We start from the raw sequence: 18756 nt of genomic DNA, 5'->3' as shown, positions 1-18756 counted from the left end.
GAGAGAGAGGTGTGTGTGTGTGTGTGTGTGTGTGTGTGTGTGTGTGTGTGTGTGAGAGAGAGAGAGAGAGAGAGAGAGAGAGAGAGAGAGAGAGAGAAACAGATCAGATTTTCCACCAGAGTACAGTTCATACCATTCTTGACGCTGCTGGCTCACAGAAAATCTGGGAAGGTGTTATAAACAAGATATAGAACTGTTTACATTTGCCTCAGAGGAGAGCTCTCTGTGATTTTGTCTGCCAGGGCCCGTTTTCACTTTTACCAGACTGTGTGAGCAGGCACGTATTTCCACTGTTTAAGATGGGGATTTGCAACCTGGAGTGAACATTCGTATGACCAAGGAAGGTGTTTTCAAAATACAGTTGACCCTTGAGCAAGGAAGGGGTTAGGGGTGCTGACCCTCCATGCAGTCAAAAATCCAACTGACAGTTTGCCCTCCGTACCCACAGTTCCTCTGCATCCTCAGATTCAACCAAGCACAGATCATGTGGAACTGTATTTAATACTGAAAAAAAAACAACTGCTTTTAAGTAGACCCCTGCAGTTCAAACCCATGTTGTTCAAGGGTCAAGTGTACAGATTTCTGGGTCATTCCACCTAAAACCCAGTGAATAAGAACATCTGCAGGGGAGGGTTGCATACATTTTTTTTTTTAACTCCCCAGGTGATTCTAAAACAGCAGCCTGAGCCGAGAACAACCGGCCGCAGTCATTCCTGAAATCTTCTAGTCCCATCTCCCTCTGGCTTGTTTTGTTTTTGTTTTTAAACTGCCTTGTTTTAATAAAATCATTATTGGAAATGTTCAATGTACAGACTTAATCCTCTTGTGTACTATCGTCAGCCTCCCCTCACTGATTTAAAATGCAGTCAGTGCTGTGTGTTAATTAACAGTAACAAATGTTTACTCTTGCGCTGTTCCTCTGCATCGACTAATGTGGGCAACGAAAAGCAAACTCCTTATGGCATCTACTTAACAAAAATAACGAAGCTATCAAATCATACACATACACACACACACACAATCATAAAGCATTTCCCAAAGCTAAGGAGATTATTAAATCTTCCCCGCCTCTGCTTCTCTCCACTCACATGAAACCGTCAACAAAATACTCAAAGCGCCATACTTTTGGCTAGTATTTCTGTTTGAGAAATATCTGGCGATGTTCAGTTCGAGGAAATTCATCAAGCTGCACACTTACGATCTATTCACTTTGCTACATATGTTATATTTCAATAAAAATTTTTTTTTGAAAAATCCACTAATCTTTTGAGGGTAAGGGTGGGGATATTAGGCAAAGAAGCACAAGATGTCTTTCATATCTATTTGGGAATGCTTAGGCACAAAGAGTGACTCCAGGAAAGAAGTATCATACCCCTGGGGTACAGAGCAAACACTTATTCCCTACCAATGGGCAGAGTCAAGTTCCTGTGTTCAGATTCCAGTAGGCCTCTCTCAAATACGAAGAGTACTGAATGGGGAAACCTAGTCCTTTACTTCCCTAAACCAATACCTCCTGGGCAGTGAGCAGGACAGACCTGGTCCCCAATTTCTCCAACTTTATGGTCTAGCAATGGACTGTCCTTTCCAGGTGGCTGCTGCCATGTCTGTTACTCTGAGAAGTGACCACCAATGTCTTGAGGGCAGGGGACTTGTCTTTTCATGTAACTGGCAACCCCCCAACCTGGAACCCACAGAACAGAGTATTCTAAACACAAAATAGGCAGGCAATATACATTTTTGATCACAAGGTTAGAGAGAGAACTAGTTTCAGGCTAAGTGTCACTTCAGCAGGGCAAATCACCCCCAGGGCTACCGACAGTACCTGCGTCATCCAGTGACAATTCCAGAGGCCAAACAGGACACATACATCTGGGCCACTATTTTCCTGGTGGTATCCCCGAGTCAAGGCGAGGCAATTCTTAACACTCATTTAAAAAATAAAATACCCAAGAGAGAACTTCCCTTTGAGCCAAGTTGGGTATGGTTCCTTGGTTTCTCTGACACTTAGAAGTCATTTCTGCAACTCAAAGGCCACCCATATCACTGAACAGTTCCTACCTTGCTAAGTACTTGGCTTCGATCTGCAATGTCTATATATATGGCTTCCACATGTTTCCAAGCCTCAGGCTCCAGTTTATGCACCTGCAGGAACAAGGAGGACCACTGTGTAGTTTTTATCATCTACGAAGCACCCTTTACCCAAAATGGACACCTAGCAGCAGCTGTTCCCATAGCCACAGATGTGAGATTCCTACTGGTACATACAAAACTATCCAAAGGAGTGGGAGGATGGATTTTAAGTGGACATACATTTGAGAACCAATGCTTTGATTTTTCAAGCTAAGTACAACTGCAGCAGCCCGAGACACTCTCAGGACTCCCCTAGCACCTACTTTGTTTCCATATGTTCCCCCTTTGTAAAGACTATACACTTGTCTCATGGGGATGTTGCCTGGTTAGCCATATACTGCTTATTTTGATGCTCTTAAAAATTAACTAACTCAAGGGCTTCCCTGGTGGCGCAGTGGTTGAGAGTCCGCCTGCCGATGCAGGGGACACGGGCTCGTGCCCCGGTCCGGGAAGATCCCACATGCCGCGGAGCGGCTAGGCCCGTGAGCCATGGCCGCTCAGCCTGCACATCCGGAGCCTGTGCTCCGCAATGGGAGAGGCCACGACAGTGAGAGGCCCATGTACCGCAAAAAAAAAAAAAAAATTAACTAACTCAAAATAGGTGGTACCAGATACAAAATCATGCTACGAAATTCTGATACAAATTCAAAATGTACAAAAGGGGATTCCCTGGTGGCACAGTGGTTGAGAATCTGCCTGCCAATGCAGGGGACATGGGTTTGAGCCCTGGTCCGGGAAGATCCCACAAGATGCGGAGCAACTAAGCCCGTGTGCCACAACTACTGAAGCCTGCACGCCCAGAGCCTGTGCTCTGCAACAGGAGAAGCCACTGCAACGAGAAGCCCGTGCACCACAACAAAGAGTAGCCCCTGCTCTCCGCAACTAGAGAAAAGCCCACGCGCAGCAACGAAGATCTAATGCAGCCAAAAATAAATAAATTTACAAAATGCACAAAAGGATATGATAAAGCATATAACTCTTCCTCTTGTCTTCAAGTCCACTCCCAAGTACCACCACTGCTAAACATTCAAGTGTAGAGATTTTTCTTTTAATACAGATGGTAGCATGTATACACACTGCTTCACATCGTGCTTTTTCCACTGAACAGTGTATGTTGAAAACTGTTCCCTACTGGTTCTTTTTAATGGCTGCATAATATACCGCTATATGGCTGCACAACAATTTATTTAACAGGGTCCTACTGATGGGCTCTTACGTTGTTTTTAACCTTTGGGTACACAAAGAATGCTGAGATGAATCTCCTTGTATATAAGTTATTTCATACATGTGAAAACATAACTGTAGAATAAATTCCTAGGTGTGGAATTGCTGGGGTAAAGGATAGGTGTATTTAATTTTATTTATTATAAATTTATTTTATTTATTTTTGGCTGCGTTGGGTCTTCGTTGCTCCAAGCAGGCTTTCTCTAGCTGCAGTGAGCAGCTACTCTTTGTTGCAGTGCGAGGGCTTCTCATTGCAGAGCATGGGGTCCAGTAGTTTCGGCACACAGACTCAGTAGTTGTGGCTTGTGGGCTCTACAGCACAGGCTCAGTAGTTGTGGCACATGGGCTCAGTAGTTGTGGCTCACAGGCTCTAGAGTGCAGGCTCAGTAGTTGTGGCGCACGGGCTTAGCTGCTCCATGGCATGTGGGATCTTCCCGGTCCAGGGCTTGAACCTGTGTCCCCTGCACTGGCAGGCGGATTCTTAACCACTGCGCCACCAGGGAAGCCCCTGTATTTTAAATTTAAAGAGTACTGGCAAATTGTGCTCTACAGAGGCTGTAATTTTTATTTATTTATTTTTTTGGCCACTCCACATGGCTTACAGGATATTTTTTTTTAAATAAATTTATTTATTTTACTTATTTATCATTTTTGGCTGCATTGGGTCTTTGTTGCTGTGCACGGGCTTTCTCTAGTTGCAGCGAGCGGGGGCTACTCTTTGTCGCGGTCCGCGGCCTTCTCATTGCAGTGGCTTCTCTTGTTGTGGAGCACGGGCTCTAGGCACGCGGGCTTCAGTAGTTGCGGCTCGCAGGCTCTAGGGCACAGGCTCAGTAGTTGTGGGGCACGGGCTTAGTTGCTCCACGGCATATGGGATCTTCCTGGACCAGGGCTTGAACCCGTGTCCACTGCATTGGCAAGCAGATTCTTAATCACTGCGCCACCAGGGAAGCCCAGCTTACGGGATCTTAGTTCCCCAACCAGGGATTGAACCCTGGCCCTGGCAGTGAAAGCACCAAGTACTAACCATTGGACTGCCAGGGAATTGCCTAATTTTTATGTTTTAAAAACTCACCTCCTCTGTGCCAGGAGTTACATTTTTAGGCCAACCCCAGCACTAGGAGAGGTCCTATAAAGAGTCTTGGAGATCATATTTTTCAGATTAGAGACAGAGCAATCCCATCCTGGTAGGACAGATCTGGGCACAGGCTACTGCCTGCCTGGCCAGGAAAAAGGGGACCATGGATCAGACCCCTTAGCATGGATGGAGCCTCAACACCCCGTCCTGGGGCCTGGAAGTCCTCGGGGCTCCTGGGAAGTGCTACTTACATTCTCCTGGGTGCCAAGATCTGGTTTGTGCCAGGTTTCAATTTTAATCAGAAAGTCTTCTTTCATGTATTCATTCTGGAAGGGGAAAAAAAATACCTTACAGTCACCAGGCTCGAAGTTGGAGAGTAACCATTCCCCCTACTTGCTCAAGGGCAGTCGAGAGACCCCAGCCTCTGCCTTATAGTAACAGGTAACTGTACCAGGAGCCCACAGTACTCTGGGTGAGTGTTATCTCGTTCAATCCTCAACCCAGCCTGCGACGGCTGTAGTAATACCACCCTCATCTTACAAGTCAAGGAAAGTTACGTTCAAAGGCGTGAGAGGACTTGTCCAATGGCACAGAGATAACGACAGAACTGGGCCTCAAACTCAGTTGTGTCTGGCTTCAAAATCCATGTATTTAATCCGTGTATCTCTCCTATTTGCCTCATGCACAGGGCGTAACGGCTGACTGGCAGCGTGGGAAGAGCACGGGGAGACTTCCCAGCCAAGCAAACGTGTTCCCCACCCGCGCCCGTTCTCCCCAGCCAGGCTTTTGCTAATTTAACCCTTCATGCTAATTATCAGCTTCCTCCCTTAGTGTCTTTAAAAAGTTGGAACTACTCAAAGGAGGAACACGTTAACCCCCTAACTCCTCAGTGGGAATTAGGTTCCCAGAAACTTCTTACATTTACCAGCAGGGACAAGGCACCTGGATACGGATGCTGAAGGGTGGAGAGAGGGGCACTGACAGAGGGGCTGGGCCTGGAAAAGAAACCTTGCTGATTTCTCAATTCTGCCAAGGGTCAGTGCTCACTGGGGTCAACAAACGCCCCAATGGGAAAGTCACAATCGGGTCAGCTGAACTGAAGCTTCTTGTACAACCCTGGGAAGGCCAAACCTGGGGCAAGCAGGGGAGAACCTTGCGTCATTCTGTACACGTGAGACCCGGGGCTAGTATGCCACAGTCCTGACTGCTGCACCTACAAAGCCACCTGCCAATGTAGCTTCAAGCAAGAGGCCATTTTGCCAATTAACAAGTTCCTCATTAGGACTGAAAGGATTAAGCCTCAAATGCTCCAAAAGTCACCCAAGAGAAAGAGAGGAATACCCAGGAGTCCCAGGGCAGTTCTCTTTTTATTTTTCCTTTTCTTATAAATCATCTACAGTTCCAACCCCCCTGAAAATACTTACTGTAATAACTGCTCCAAGGCAAGGACATGGAAAAAAGAAAGAAAAAGATTAATGAGGATAAATGAAATATCCACCCCTCACCCCCAGGGAGCACGGAAGCAAAGAATTCTCCACTCCCTGGGGCACTCCACAGTCACTCTCCAAGCCCCAGCGAGTACATCTGGTACCTCAAATGCAGCAACTCTCAAGTTTCACTCATACAAAAGTCCCCAAAGACCAAATATGGAATTTAATTAAAGCAATGCCACTACAGGCTCCTCAGGACTCTTCCCAGTTGGGCAAAGACAGGGAGCAGTTCTGATGAGCTGAAGCGTGGAGACCCGCTGCTCTGCCATCGGAGTGTCACCTGGTGTCCCCCCACCCCCACTTCCCGGGGCACAGAGCAGGGCACTGTAGGCCAGGCACTGTCTATCTGCCCTCTGCATCCTTCCTCTCACTGTAACCAAACCTCTCACCCTCCACACTCCTGATCATTGTAATGAGACCCCCTCGGAAAGCACCGTTCAATTATTTATCAGAGAAAATGACTGCAGCTCTAATGTCACTGGGGAATAGACTAGCCCTCCTCCTGACCACAGCCCAGATCATTCTGTACCCTCTGACTTTGGCAGTTATCACAATTTCAGATGGATGCCACACTGCCCCATCTGACGGTACATGGGGCTAACAGTCAAATTCCATAACTCTAAAACTGAAACTAAGGTTACCTCTGAGATCGAGATGAGGAGAATTTGAAATATAAGGGATAAGATCCACCCTGTATAGAAACAACCCAAGAGACTATCAGTAATTTCCCTGAATCCAACGAAAGATACTTGCAAGAAAGCATCAGATCAAGATTATAACTAAAAGGGCTATTGAAATAACTGCTCTGTTATTAGTTTAACTAAAAAGGAAATAAAGGGTATAATATCCATCGAGGGCGAGTCCAAAGAGACCAGTTTGGCAGAAATTCTCCAGCACTGTCCTGGGAGCAAGAGCCCCGGACTGTTGTACGTGGCACGTCTAGCAGCCCCACCCTGAGTGTCAGGTTGGCCTGGTTTGATGACACTAGCCCCCAAGGTTCTCCCACTAACCACCTGATTCTGAGTCTATGCTCTCCGAGCAACCTTCTCCTAGTTTGGCCTCTGTTGGGACAGAAAGTGCTAATCAACAGACACAAGGTGGGACTTCCCTGGTGGTGCAGTGGTTCAGAATCTGCCTGCCAGTGCAGGCGACACGGGTTTGAGCCCTGGTCCGGGAAGATCCCACATGCTGCAGAGCAACTAAGCCCGTGTGCCACAACTACTGAGCTCGCATGCCGCAACTACTGAAGCCCATGCACCTAGAGCCCGTGCTCCACAACAAGAGAAGCCACCGCAATGAAAAGCCCGTGCACCATGAGGAGTGGCCCCCGCTCACTGCAACTAGAGAAAGCCCGCGTGCAGCAACAAAGACCCAATGCAGCCAAAAATAAATAAATAAATTTGTTTAAAAAAACAAAACAAACCACAGACACAAGGGTCTGATCACTTAAGCAAGTGGATGTTTTCACTACATGTTGGCTTTCTGATTATAATTTGGTTTTCTATGCAGAAGAGTCCACAAGGAAAGAATGCCCTACTCAGAAAACAGGAATATCTGGTTTTCATTAGTAATTTTGTATTTCAATATAACTTAATATATTGGCATTTGGGGGTTTTGTATATAGGTCTTTCTGAGATCCTGAGAAACAGATCCATTTAGTTCTGACAAATTAGGTTTGTGAACCTACGAGGGTGAACACCCTCCCTGGCCTTTAATGCCAATGTGGGTGACCAAACAATCTTTCCCAATCTTCTCTAGCCTCAATGCCTCCAAACACCTCTGCATTCGGAGCCTTCCCTTTTCTTCAAACTTCAACCCTATGTACACTGGAAAAGTCTCGGGAAACCCTCTGCAGTTGGAAAACAGGGCTCTCCAATGAGACCAGTCAGGTACTTTTTAAAAACTATGGCTTTGGGACTTCCCTGGTGGTCCAGCAGTTAAGACTCCGTGCTTCCAATGCAGGGGGCGAGGGTTCGATCCCTGGCTGGGGAACTAAGATTCCACATTCTGTGTGGCACTGCTATAAACAAACTATGGCTTTACTGAGACTGTATTCAGCCCAGGGTTAAGGTTACAGGAAGAGGAAACATTTATTTTCTTCTTCCGACTTTCTTTCTTCTTTTTTTATGGAATGCTTCATGAATTTGCGTGTCATCCACGCACAGGAGCCATGCTAATCTCTGTATCGTTCCGGTTTTAGTACATGTGCTGCTAAAGCAAGCATCTCTTCCTACTTTCACTCACAGACCCAGTCCCATCTTACCCCCTCCTCATGTCCCAAGTCATGAGCATCAGACTTATGAGAGAGAAATAAGGTAAGAGGATAGAAAGAGCTGATAATAAGTAGAGTTTTCCACAGCCAACTTCATTCCACTGAGAACAAGGTTAGAGCCTTCCAAAAGGCATGTGGAGTTTCACTCCACACTCCTTTATCCATCTCACCTCAAACTCTGATCTACTTAGGCCAACCTAAGAGTATGAACTAATAATCTTTCTCCCACCAGCCCCCAGAGGGAACTGGACATAGCCTTCCTTGTTTATATCTCTTTTTAAAAGGGCAATGGCTAACTGAACAGATCTAAGATTCAAGACATTCATTCTGGGCTTCCCTGGGGGTGCAGTGGTTAAGAATCCCCCTGCCAATGCAGGGGACTGGGTTCGATACCAGCCCCCAGAGGGAACTGGACATAGCCTTCCTTGTTTATATCTCTTTTTAAAAGGGCAATGGCTAACTGAACAGATCTAAGATTCAAGACATTCATTCTGGGCTTCCCTGGTGGTGCAGTGGTTAAGAATCCCCCTGCCAATGCAGGGGACATGGGTTCGATCCCTCATCCGGGAAGATCCCACATGCCGTGGAGCAACTAAGCCCGTGTGCCACAACTACCGAGCCTGCGCTCTAGAGGCTGCCAGCCACAACTACTGAAGCCTATGCACCTAGAGCCCGTGCTCTGTAACAAGAGAAGCCACTGCAGTGCGAAGCCCGCGCACCGCAAAGAAGAGTAGCCCCCGCTCACCGCAGCTAGAGAAAGCCCGCGCACAGCAGCGAAGACCCAACGCAGCCAAAAATAAAATAAATAAATTTATATAAAAAAAAGAAGACATTCATTCTGTAATGAAGCTGGGGTGTGACTGTAAAGTCAGCACCCATTGAAGAAGTCAACCTCCTCTCCCTTACTCCTTGCCTCTCCTCTTCACGGAGTATTTAGAAATTATATTTTTCTTCTTTTGGCCAAGGATCAGAAGATGCGAATGAACACGTGGCGTCTAGAAAAATGCCCATGTCAGCTGCAGCACACTCTCCCCAGAATTACAGAGGACAGTGGCATCTCTCAGTTGGCACAAGCTGTGTACCCAGAACCCCGCCCCAGGCATGCAGCAGTCCACCCTATCCTTTTGCCTCCTTTATGCCAAGTTGGCTAAGGTTCATATGACACATGCTCAATGCAACTCTCTTACACATCAAGAAAATTCATCTTTGGCCCTAGACCAGACACACCCAGCCACTGTGCACACTTTTTTTTTTTTTTTTTTGCGGTACCCGGGCCTCTCACTGTCGTGGCCTCTCCTGCTGCAGAGCACAGGCTCCGGACGCGCAGGTTCAGCGGCCATGGCTCACGGGCCCAGCCGCTCCACGGCATGTGGGATCTTCCCGGACCGGGGCACGAACCCAGGTCCCCTACATCGGCAGGCGGACTCTCAACCACTGCGCCACCAGGGAAGCCCCCACAATGTCTTTTAAGAAAGTGTGTATGTGCCTCTTTTCCAAGAATTGAACAGCTTCCTGCCTGCTGCTTAGGGAATAGTGATGTTTGCATTTTCAGCTACAGCAATAAAACTCTAAGCATTACACATCCCAGGTCCCACCAATGACTATGCATCTCCTGATACAAGGTTCTTGAACCTGTGTAGGCTTAAAGAGAGCAATGACCCTGTGATCTAGATTTTAGTCATTCCCAAAGTCAACAGGATAAGGACCACATGTACCTTCCTCATCAGATACAATCTAGGGAGTGCCAGGTCCCAACAAGTAAGAGAAGTGTAAGCAGAGGCTGGCAGGCAGACTGTCTGTGCCAACAAATGTAGACTGGCTGGGGGAAAAGCCACTTAACTCACAGTCGACTTCCAGGGGACCTCTAGAGACCCCCGGCTAGAATCCCAGAATGTCTAGAATAGAAAGTTCTCTGTGAAGGTTCAAATCTTTCCTTTCTAGAAACTCCAGACAGGAGACTAGGGAAGATTAAGAGAATAATTCCAGTCCTAATCCCACCTTCAACTATAGAACATGCTGGTCTAGGAAGCTCCCTGGTGGTCTGCTAATTAGGACTCAGTGCTTTCACTGCCAAGGTCTGGGTTCAATCCCTGGTCAAGGAACTGAGATACCACAAGCAACATGGTGCAACCAAAAAAAACACACACACACACACACACACAAAACCCCCAAAAAACAAAAAACCAAACCATGCTGGTCTAGTGGAAGCCCCTGATTCAGGGCTCGGACTGCAGGTGTTATATAACATACTCGGGGGCTAGTTGTTTCTAAATCCTTTGTCATCAAACATTGGGCTTATTTCAACTTTTCCCCAACAGCATCAGGGTTTTCTTTGCTATGTTTCCTTGGTGTCTAGGTCTGGCCCTTCTCCAGCGCAGGAAGGTCACCCTGCAAGGCCCCTTCTTATGACTGCCTCTCTCAAAAGTCCCTGGGCCTCACTGCTGCTTTTCAAGCCAAACATGAATACATCCTATTAAAACTGGAAATTTCAGTATCTAACAATAAGGAAGTAGCTTAAAAAGATCCCAGTACATTCATACAATGGAATACTATGCAACTACTAATAAATTTTAAACAATAGACTATATGTAGTGACAGAGAAAAGGCTTCCCATTTACTAAGTAAAAATGAACAATTTAATAATTAGTATGATTTGACCCAAAATTTGGCTGAAAAACGTGTCTGGAGACTTTATATACACGTGTATATGAAAGCATTTATAAAAGGATTAGAAAGACACTAAAATGTTAATAGTGACTAGAAATGAAAGGATCATGGGTGATTATTTTCTTGTGTATATGTATTCTCCAAGACAGAGGACATTATTTTTGTAATCAGGAAAAACCAAAATTATCATACCATCCCCAAATAGGAGGGATTGGTTCTATGCCATCTTGGGCCATGGCTACTTGGTGGTTTCCACCCAGCTGGCTGCCAAATTGCACTGGACAACACTGGCACTCACCGCCAGCCCGAAGGGACGCCCCAAGCTCACCCTTCCACTGGCTTAATCTGGAAAATGAAGGTGGGACACAAAACCCCAATTCACTGCCACCCCTGGCCCTACCTGACCACACCCTCCATCCACCCTGGGGCCCAAATTCCAGCTCTGCACTCACCTGTTCTGCAATAAGGGTAGGCATTCCACGCTTTTTCATGTATATTCAGGGCTCCCTCCGGGGCCAGCATTCGAACAAATGTGGGCACTTTGCTGTAGTGAGAAAAGGGTTATGAAGAGAAACAGAGGAGAGAGTTAGAAGACAATGGGCTAGGGACTTCCCTGGTGGCAAAGAGGTTAAGAATCTGCCTGCCAAGGTAGGAGACACGGGTTCGAGACCCGGTCCGGGAAGCTCCCACATGCCGCAGAGCAACTAAGCCCGTGCGCCACAACTGCTGAGCCTGATCACCTAGAGCCCGTGCTCTGCAATAAGAGAAGCCACCGCAATGAGAAGCCCGCGCACCACGACGAAGAGTAGCCCCTGCTCACCACAACTAGAGAAAGCCCATGCGCAGCAACAAAGACCCAACACAGCCAAAAATAAATAAATAAATAATTTAAAAAAAAAAAAGAAAAAGAAAAAGACAATGGGCGTCTACTGCACATTCTCCAGGCTGCAGCTCCAGCTTCTTTGTGGGGAGTTGACATGCAAGTTCCCCTGAGACCAGGAGGTTACTCTGTGTGTGAAAAGCCACCTGTCAGAGCCTGACACCCCAGCTCAGCTGGTTACTAACATCCACCCACAACTTGGCCCCCTACCCGCCAGGAACAGGACAGCAGGTGAGGCCCCGGGCTACCGGCCACGGCTTATCAGTCCTTACGCTATCATTACGCACTCTTCCAGAGCTCACTGGGCCCAGGGCATGGTATTACACATTGCAAGGATGAGATGTCTTCAAGAGTGGACCAGAGTGACTGGCTGACTAACCTGGAATATGGGATCCAAGACGACTTGATCTCCTAGGGTCAGTTCTGGGCAGCCAGGAGGGCCTCAGGGCCATCTGCCTCCCAGGACAAAATATTTTCTTCCATTCAATTCTTATCGCAGGTTACAGAGCAGCAGGTACCGTATGAGCTCTTTTTGTTTCTTTTGTTTAAAAAAAGGTATGTGTATTCCTCTGCCTCAGCTTTTAACTGGTAATCTACTGCAGTCTTAGCAGGCTCCAACAACCCCATCAGCTTAGTGCCTGAGCCCTAAGAAAAAGAGCTACCTCCAGGACACAGCTAACTCGGAACACACAGAGCAGCCCACTGATATCCACTCACTCTTGGCCACACTTATTCAGGTAAGTATTTCTATGAGTTAGGCACCACGATGCATGTAGAAATCACACAGACATGGCTCCTGCCCTCAGGGAGCTTCCGTTCTAGTGAGGAGTGGAACTAACCAGGCAGAGCACTGTGAGAACACGGTGCATGGGGAGGCTCCCCAGGGAAAGGAAGGTTTACACAGAGTAGCGAGTGGGTAGGACTGAGCTAGACAAGAGGACGGGAGTGGGGTGGGAAAAGCTGGGGGGGAAGAGAGAGAAGTTCAGAGTAGCTGGTGTAAGGTATGAGGTGGGGAATACAGGAGAACAAGCAGAGGCTGGGTCATAGAAGATCTTGTAGCTGCATCAAAGAGGTTGGACTTTATCCCGAGGGCAAAGGGCCATCTATAGCTTCTAAGCTAGGGAGCAACAGATCTTCTTCTGGACAGAAGGCTTGGAGCTGTGCGGAGAAGTGGAAAGCACGGAGACCAGTTAGGAGCTGCTGTGGTAATCCAGACAAGAGATGATGGAAGGAAATGGAAACGCCGGAGATAACCAAGGAGATGGACTCAAAAGGACTTGATGAGGGACTTCCCTGGTGGTCCAGTGCTAAAGAATCCGCCTTACAATGCAGGGGACACAGGTTCGATCTGTGGTCAGGGAACTAAGATCCCACATGCCGCGGGGCAACTAAGCCCACGCACCACAACTACTGAGCTCCTGAGCCTCAACTAGAGAGCCCGTGTGCGGCAAACTACAGAGCCCACATGCTCTGGAACCCATGCGCCACAACTAGAGAGAGAAAAACCTGCACGCCACAACTAGAGAGAAGCTGGTGCGCCGCAGTGAAAGATCCCGCATGCCTCAACAAAGATCCCGCATGACGCAACTAAGACCTGATGCAGCCAAAAATAAAATTAAATAAATAAATAATAAATAAATCTTTAAAAAAAAAAGGACATGATAAGACGAACAAGGAAGAGGGTGTTGTGAACCCATGGTTTCCGATTTGGGACAACTAACGGCTTTGGTCCTCATGAGGCGAGGTGGTCATGGCATTCAGCACTGTTGGTTTTCTTTTCTTTTCTTGGCAGTTGGGTGTTTGGGGGTTAAGAGTAGTGGTAGGTAGCAGTTCAAAGTTTCCACCCTCTCCATAAGGGAGAAGATGAGACATGTCCCACCCTCCATATGTACAGACCTCCTCTCTGCCACTTTGGTTGGACCAGCTGAGTCTTGAGGAACCAACTGGCCCCTACTACCAGCCTCACTATCTCTTTTCAAAGTCCTCTTTAAAAAATACAAATGTGCTGTGGGGAAAGTGTGTCTTTTTTCAATTTAATTAATTTTTGGCTGCGCTGGGTCTTTGTTGCTGCGTGCAGGCTTTCTCTAGCTGCGGTGAGCGGGGGCTACTCTTTGCTGTGGTGTGCGGGCTTCTCATTGCAGTGGCTTCTCCTGTTGCAGAGCACGGGCTCTAGGTTCGCAGGCTTCAGTAGTTGTGGCCTGCATGTTCTAGAGCGCAGGCTCAGTAGTTGTGGCACAGGGTTTAGTCGCTCCGCGGCAATGTGGGATCTTCCCAGCCCAGGGCTCGAACCCATGTTCCCTGCAATTAGCAGGCGGATTCTTAACCACTGCGCCACAGGGGAAGCCCCAGAAGGTGTGCCTTAAGCCTTATTCTAATCAACAGTAAATGGCTCAGTAAGGACTGGTTGGCAGTCAACTCAGAGGAGGATGAGGAGAAGGCATGGAGGGTAAACAACACAGTGTCAAGGAAATGGGATCCTGGTGAGTTTTTTTGTTTTGTTTTGTTTTTTTAACTTTCTGACCACACCAGGGTGGTCAGTTCCCCAACCAGGGATCAAACCCGTGCCCCCTGCAGTGGAAGAAGGGAGTCTTAACCGTTGGACCAGCAGGAAGTCCTTTGATGAGATTTTTTTTCCCCACTTCAGTGTTGTCCTCTTCCTGGCTCTGGCACTCACAGAATCCTGGACCCCTCTGGGCCGGCACTTTTACATCCCTAGATCAGCAGGCTACATTAAATCAGCGAGTTTACCAAATGAAAACACTCAGGTTAACTGACTAGAGGTTACGGTTCAGGTTTAAGTTGCACAACAATGTGCATGTTACTTAATGCCACTGAACTTAAAAATGGTGGGACTTCCCTGGTGGCACAATGGATAAGACTCCGTGCTCCCAATGCAGGGGGCCCAGGTTCGAGCCCTGGTCAGGGAACTAAATCCCACATGCATGCCACAACTAAGGAGCCTGCCTGCCGCAACTAAGATCCAGTGCAACCAGATAAATAAATAAATAAGTAAATATTTTTAAAGAAATGGTAAGAATGGTGAATTCTGTGTTATGTACATTTTACCACAATTAAAAAAAATAGCAGGTTTATTTTTTGCAGTACTGGGTAGTTTCCAAAACTAGATTGATTCAATTTCCATTCAAGCTGGTGTAGGTTTACCATGGCTTTCAATGTCCTTTGGGCCAGCTTACAATTTACTGAAACATTACTGTCTTGGTTAGGGATTCAGCAATTGTATGGTTTGCAATGGATTTTGGTACACCAATCAGTTCAAGCTATACTCTTAAATACTTATGCCTTTGATCCAAAGAGAGGTACCAAAATTTCTCCGGTAGCTGATTTCACAATATCAGAATTTAAAATACTACCTGACCCCACAATTCTACTTGTAGGAACATTTACTATAGATTTACACACATTGAGTACATCAAAAGATTTGTGCAGGAGTTTTAGTGGAGTACTGTATGTAAACATCTGGAAATGGCTGTAAATATACGTCAAGAGAAGACTGGTGAAACTGCTAGCACATTTGTTCAAAGATACGACGTGTGGGATTCCCTGGTGGCGCAGTGGTTGAGAGTCCGCCTGCCGATGCAGGGGACACGGGTTTGTGCCCCGGTCCAGGAAGATCCCACATGCCGCGGAGCGGCTGGGCCCGTGAGCCATGGCCACTGAGCCTGCGCGTCCACGGGACAGGCCACAACAGTGAGAGGCCCGCATACCGCAAAAAATAAATAAAATAAAAAAATAAATAAAAAATAAAAACAAACAACCCTTTAAATGAGCAAAGAAGAACTACCTCTACCTACTCTCACAGGTGAAGCAACTGGATCAACCAGCTAACAACTCAGAAAACACCCCGAATGATCCGCTGTCTCCACTTTGATACCAGGACGCCTTCGCTCTGCCGCGCAGCCACCTACCTCTGTAAGTGGTAGATCTTGTGCGTGTACTGGCCTTTCTCGCCGTCCTTTTCATAGGGCTCATTCACCAGGACCTCCACACCTTCACCACCACCCGTTTCATTTTTGCTGGCCTCAGCCACCGAATACAGCTGCCCTACTTGATACTGAAGAAACAGAGAGACGGGAGTTACTGCCAACGCAGAATCTTCTCGATGGCTGCACACAGTCCAGTTGCCAGGAACTGTCCAATTAGATCGCTCTGGGACCCCCTGATCCAGGAGCTCATCCCGCAGTTTCTCACGTGGCCTTGCCCAAATCCACCCAGAGCCACTAAGAAAAGCTGCTCCGTGGCCTCTCTTTAGCCATCAGGTGTGTTTAATTTCATCTTTCCCATTTTTACATCCTACTTCAAGGCTTAAGGAGGCAGGTGAATATGCTTAATCTCACACCACTATCCAGAAAATAGAGTCCAAGGTAGTTTTTGCCCTGGACCTGCCTTTGGTCCCAGATCCCCAAACAAGATCTGGGTTGGTTGTTAGAAATCTCTTTATCCCATTCATTTAAACAGGTCCTAAGACACGACTTCTTGTAAAGAAAGGTACCCAGTGCACTGTGAAATCCACAACCCCTGCTATAAAACTGGCTCATCGGGACTTCGCTGGTGGCGCAGTGGTTGAGAGTCCGCCTGCCGATGCAGGGGACACGGGTTCGTGCCCCGGTCCAGGAAGATCCCACATGCCGCAGAGCGGCTGGGCCCGTGAGCCATGGCCGCTGAGCCTGCGCGTCCAGAGCCTGTGCTCCTCAACGGGAGAGGCCACAACGGTGAGAGGCCTGCGTACCGAGAAAAAAAACAAAAAAAACAAAAAAACAACTGGCTCATCTACTTGTTTCTTCTCCAGCGTTGGGCCCCTCCTCACCCTGCCAGCAGCTCAGAGAGCAGTCCTGCAGGCAACCAAACCTCCTGATGCTTTCCTGATTCCTGGTGGGGCTGAAGCAAGCACCCTGCTTCCCGTATTAGATAGCACAGATTCCTATCCCACAGTGCTGGCTGGGTGCACCCTCTATGTTGGCACTTACTAGATGGCCAAAGCCTAGTTTTCCTTTATTTGGGTCACATGCCACCCTATCAAGTCACCAGTCAAGATCTCTGGCCTCCTCTGATCCCTCAAGACAACTCAGTATTAGGGCCAATGACCTGGGCAGTGCCCAGGCCTGGCCCTTCTGCTCCCTTCTCTCTGAGGGAAGCTGTCTAGAGGGAAGAATGAGGTGAAAAGAGAATGAACAGCAACCGTTAAAGCAGGAAGTTACGCCTATACCAAAGGATGCATCTTCCCTATCACAGCCAATGCCACCAGGCACAACAGTTTAGGGAGTATGAGAGAAAGAAACTTGATTACAGTTTGGGGAGGAGTGGGGATCGATTTTCCTCACCCTCCACACCCCTTCCCCAAGCTCCTGGTACTCTCAGGAGTGAAAGACAAAGGTCTTTCTCCCTTTGAGGCCTGCTCTACCTGGCAGCCTCCTAAGCACCACAGAGACGTTTCTGGGCAAAACATGGAAGGAGGTGAGGCCGCACACCAGGACAATTCACTGTTCACCACGAAGCTGAAAGAGCCCTAACTTCCAAAGCAAAAACGCAGTACAGGATGCCAAGGAAAGGCCCAGGCAAACCGTCAAGGCTGGGTTAATCCTGTAAAGAGGAACATCTGGGTGAGAGCCAGTCACCTTGACCTTGCTAATCCAGAGCAACATCAGGGCTGCCTCAGTGCCCCCAGGGAACCCCAAGCTGTCCCTCTGCCTTTCCAAGTCCACCCCCTAACAGAGGCATACATGAAAACCCCTATCAAGTGGGTCAGGGTTTGGGTGAGCCAGGGGTTCCTAGGAGGCAGCAGTAATTCTGTTTCAGAGAAGAGTCATAAGAACATCTAACCGCTAACTCAGCAGTCCTAAAGGGAAGGGGAGGCCGGTTTTACCAGGCCGGTGGAGGGGACTGGGGGGCTGGCTGGTGGTGCTGCTTGGGGAGGCGCCCCGGCAGAGACTAATCCCCTTCGTTTGGTTCCTCTTCAGCTGCAGGAATCAGAGGGCAGGCTCTAAGAGGATCAGTGTGTTGGGCTGGCATCTTCCCCTTTTAATCTCTCTTGATATTCTGATCCTTTAATCCCAATGAGACATGTAAGGCAGTTTTGTTAATCCTAAGGGGTGAATAAGACTAGCCTCCACAAGCTACAAGTGAGGGACACTTTTCATGTCAGAGGGTTCCCTTTGGCACCGTGGCTCTGCACCCTGGGAAAGCAGAAAGCAGCCAGACTCAGATGGGGTACAGATGGGGGATGGGGATCAGAACATTAAATCAGATGAAGAGCCCCAAGGAGACGAGGATGCCAGCCTCCTCTGGCCCAGGACAGTGCTCCCTGCCCTGGAGATCTGCTCCCTTGTTCCCAAGAAAGAAGACAGCTAAGGAAAACAGAGACTCCACCACTTTGGCAATCTGGGAGTGGGAGCCTAGGAAGATGTAGTGGGTGGGCCTGAAACATGTCATGAAAAACAGCACAGCTGTTGGTCCCACCCCCATGGACCTGCCAGCCCAGGCACCAAAGGGGCCTGGTGCCATGCATCTCTGGAAATGAGAAGTAAAACAGCCCTACCCACAGTAGGGGGAAAAGGCGGCCTGAACTGAGCAAGGAACCACTGGTGGATATACCACGTTAAACAGCCAGGGCTCTCTTGCTTTGCTGCAGAACGTCCAGAAACCCTGCACAGTGAGTATTAGGCCAAAGGCTCTGGCCAGCCATAAGCTGATTTTACCCCAAAACATTGATTCAAGCCATCAGGATGGTCATAAAGACAGGGGCTTCTCTATTCTCTTTTCATTCCCCTTCCGAATCAGAAAGCTCTGAGGGCCTCCAATTGGGAAGTGAATCCAACAGCCACATGACACTGGGCTGTTCCCATGGGAACCGTTAGTCAGGATGGGTTATCGATAAAGACTCTGAGAAGGCTGGTCATTACTTATTTCTTCTTTGGCTTTTCCACATTCAAGGTTTTCTGATCTTCTGGAACTAAGGTTCAAGCCATCGAAAGAGCAGCTCCTGCTTCAACCCTGCACAGGC

The 18756-nt window shown here is 47.9% G+C and overlaps 1 protein-coding gene across 2 annotated transcripts in view; it reads right to left on the bottom strand.

Annotated features, from left to right (window-relative positions):
• Positions 1-18756, bottom strand: part of PITPNA (phosphatidylinositol transfer protein alpha) — a 39363-nt gene that overhangs the window by 13994 nt on the left and 6613 nt on the right. For both annotated transcript variants that reach the window (XM_007454220.1, XM_007454221.1), the window contains exons 3-7: positions 15665-15810; positions 11311-11402; positions 5854-5861; positions 4681-4755; positions 2059-2142 (exon numbers count right to left, since the gene is read on the bottom strand). In XM_007454220.1, coding sequence (XP_007454282.1) covers positions 2059-2142; positions 4681-4755; positions 5854-5861; positions 11311-11402; positions 15665-15810 — 405 coding nt within the window. The remainder of the gene's footprint in view (positions 1-2058; positions 2143-4680; positions 4756-5853; positions 5862-11310; positions 11403-15664; positions 15811-18756) is intronic.

The sequence above is a fragment of the Lipotes vexillifer genome, unplaced genomic scaffold (assembly GCF_000442215.2).
Source record: "Lipotes vexillifer unplaced genomic scaffold, Lipotes_vexillifer_v1.1 scaffold680, whole genome shotgun sequence".
NCBI lineage: Eukaryota > Metazoa > Chordata > Mammalia > Artiodactyla > Lipotidae > Lipotes > Lipotes vexillifer.
This window is presented reverse-complemented; position numbering and strand designations above follow the sequence as displayed.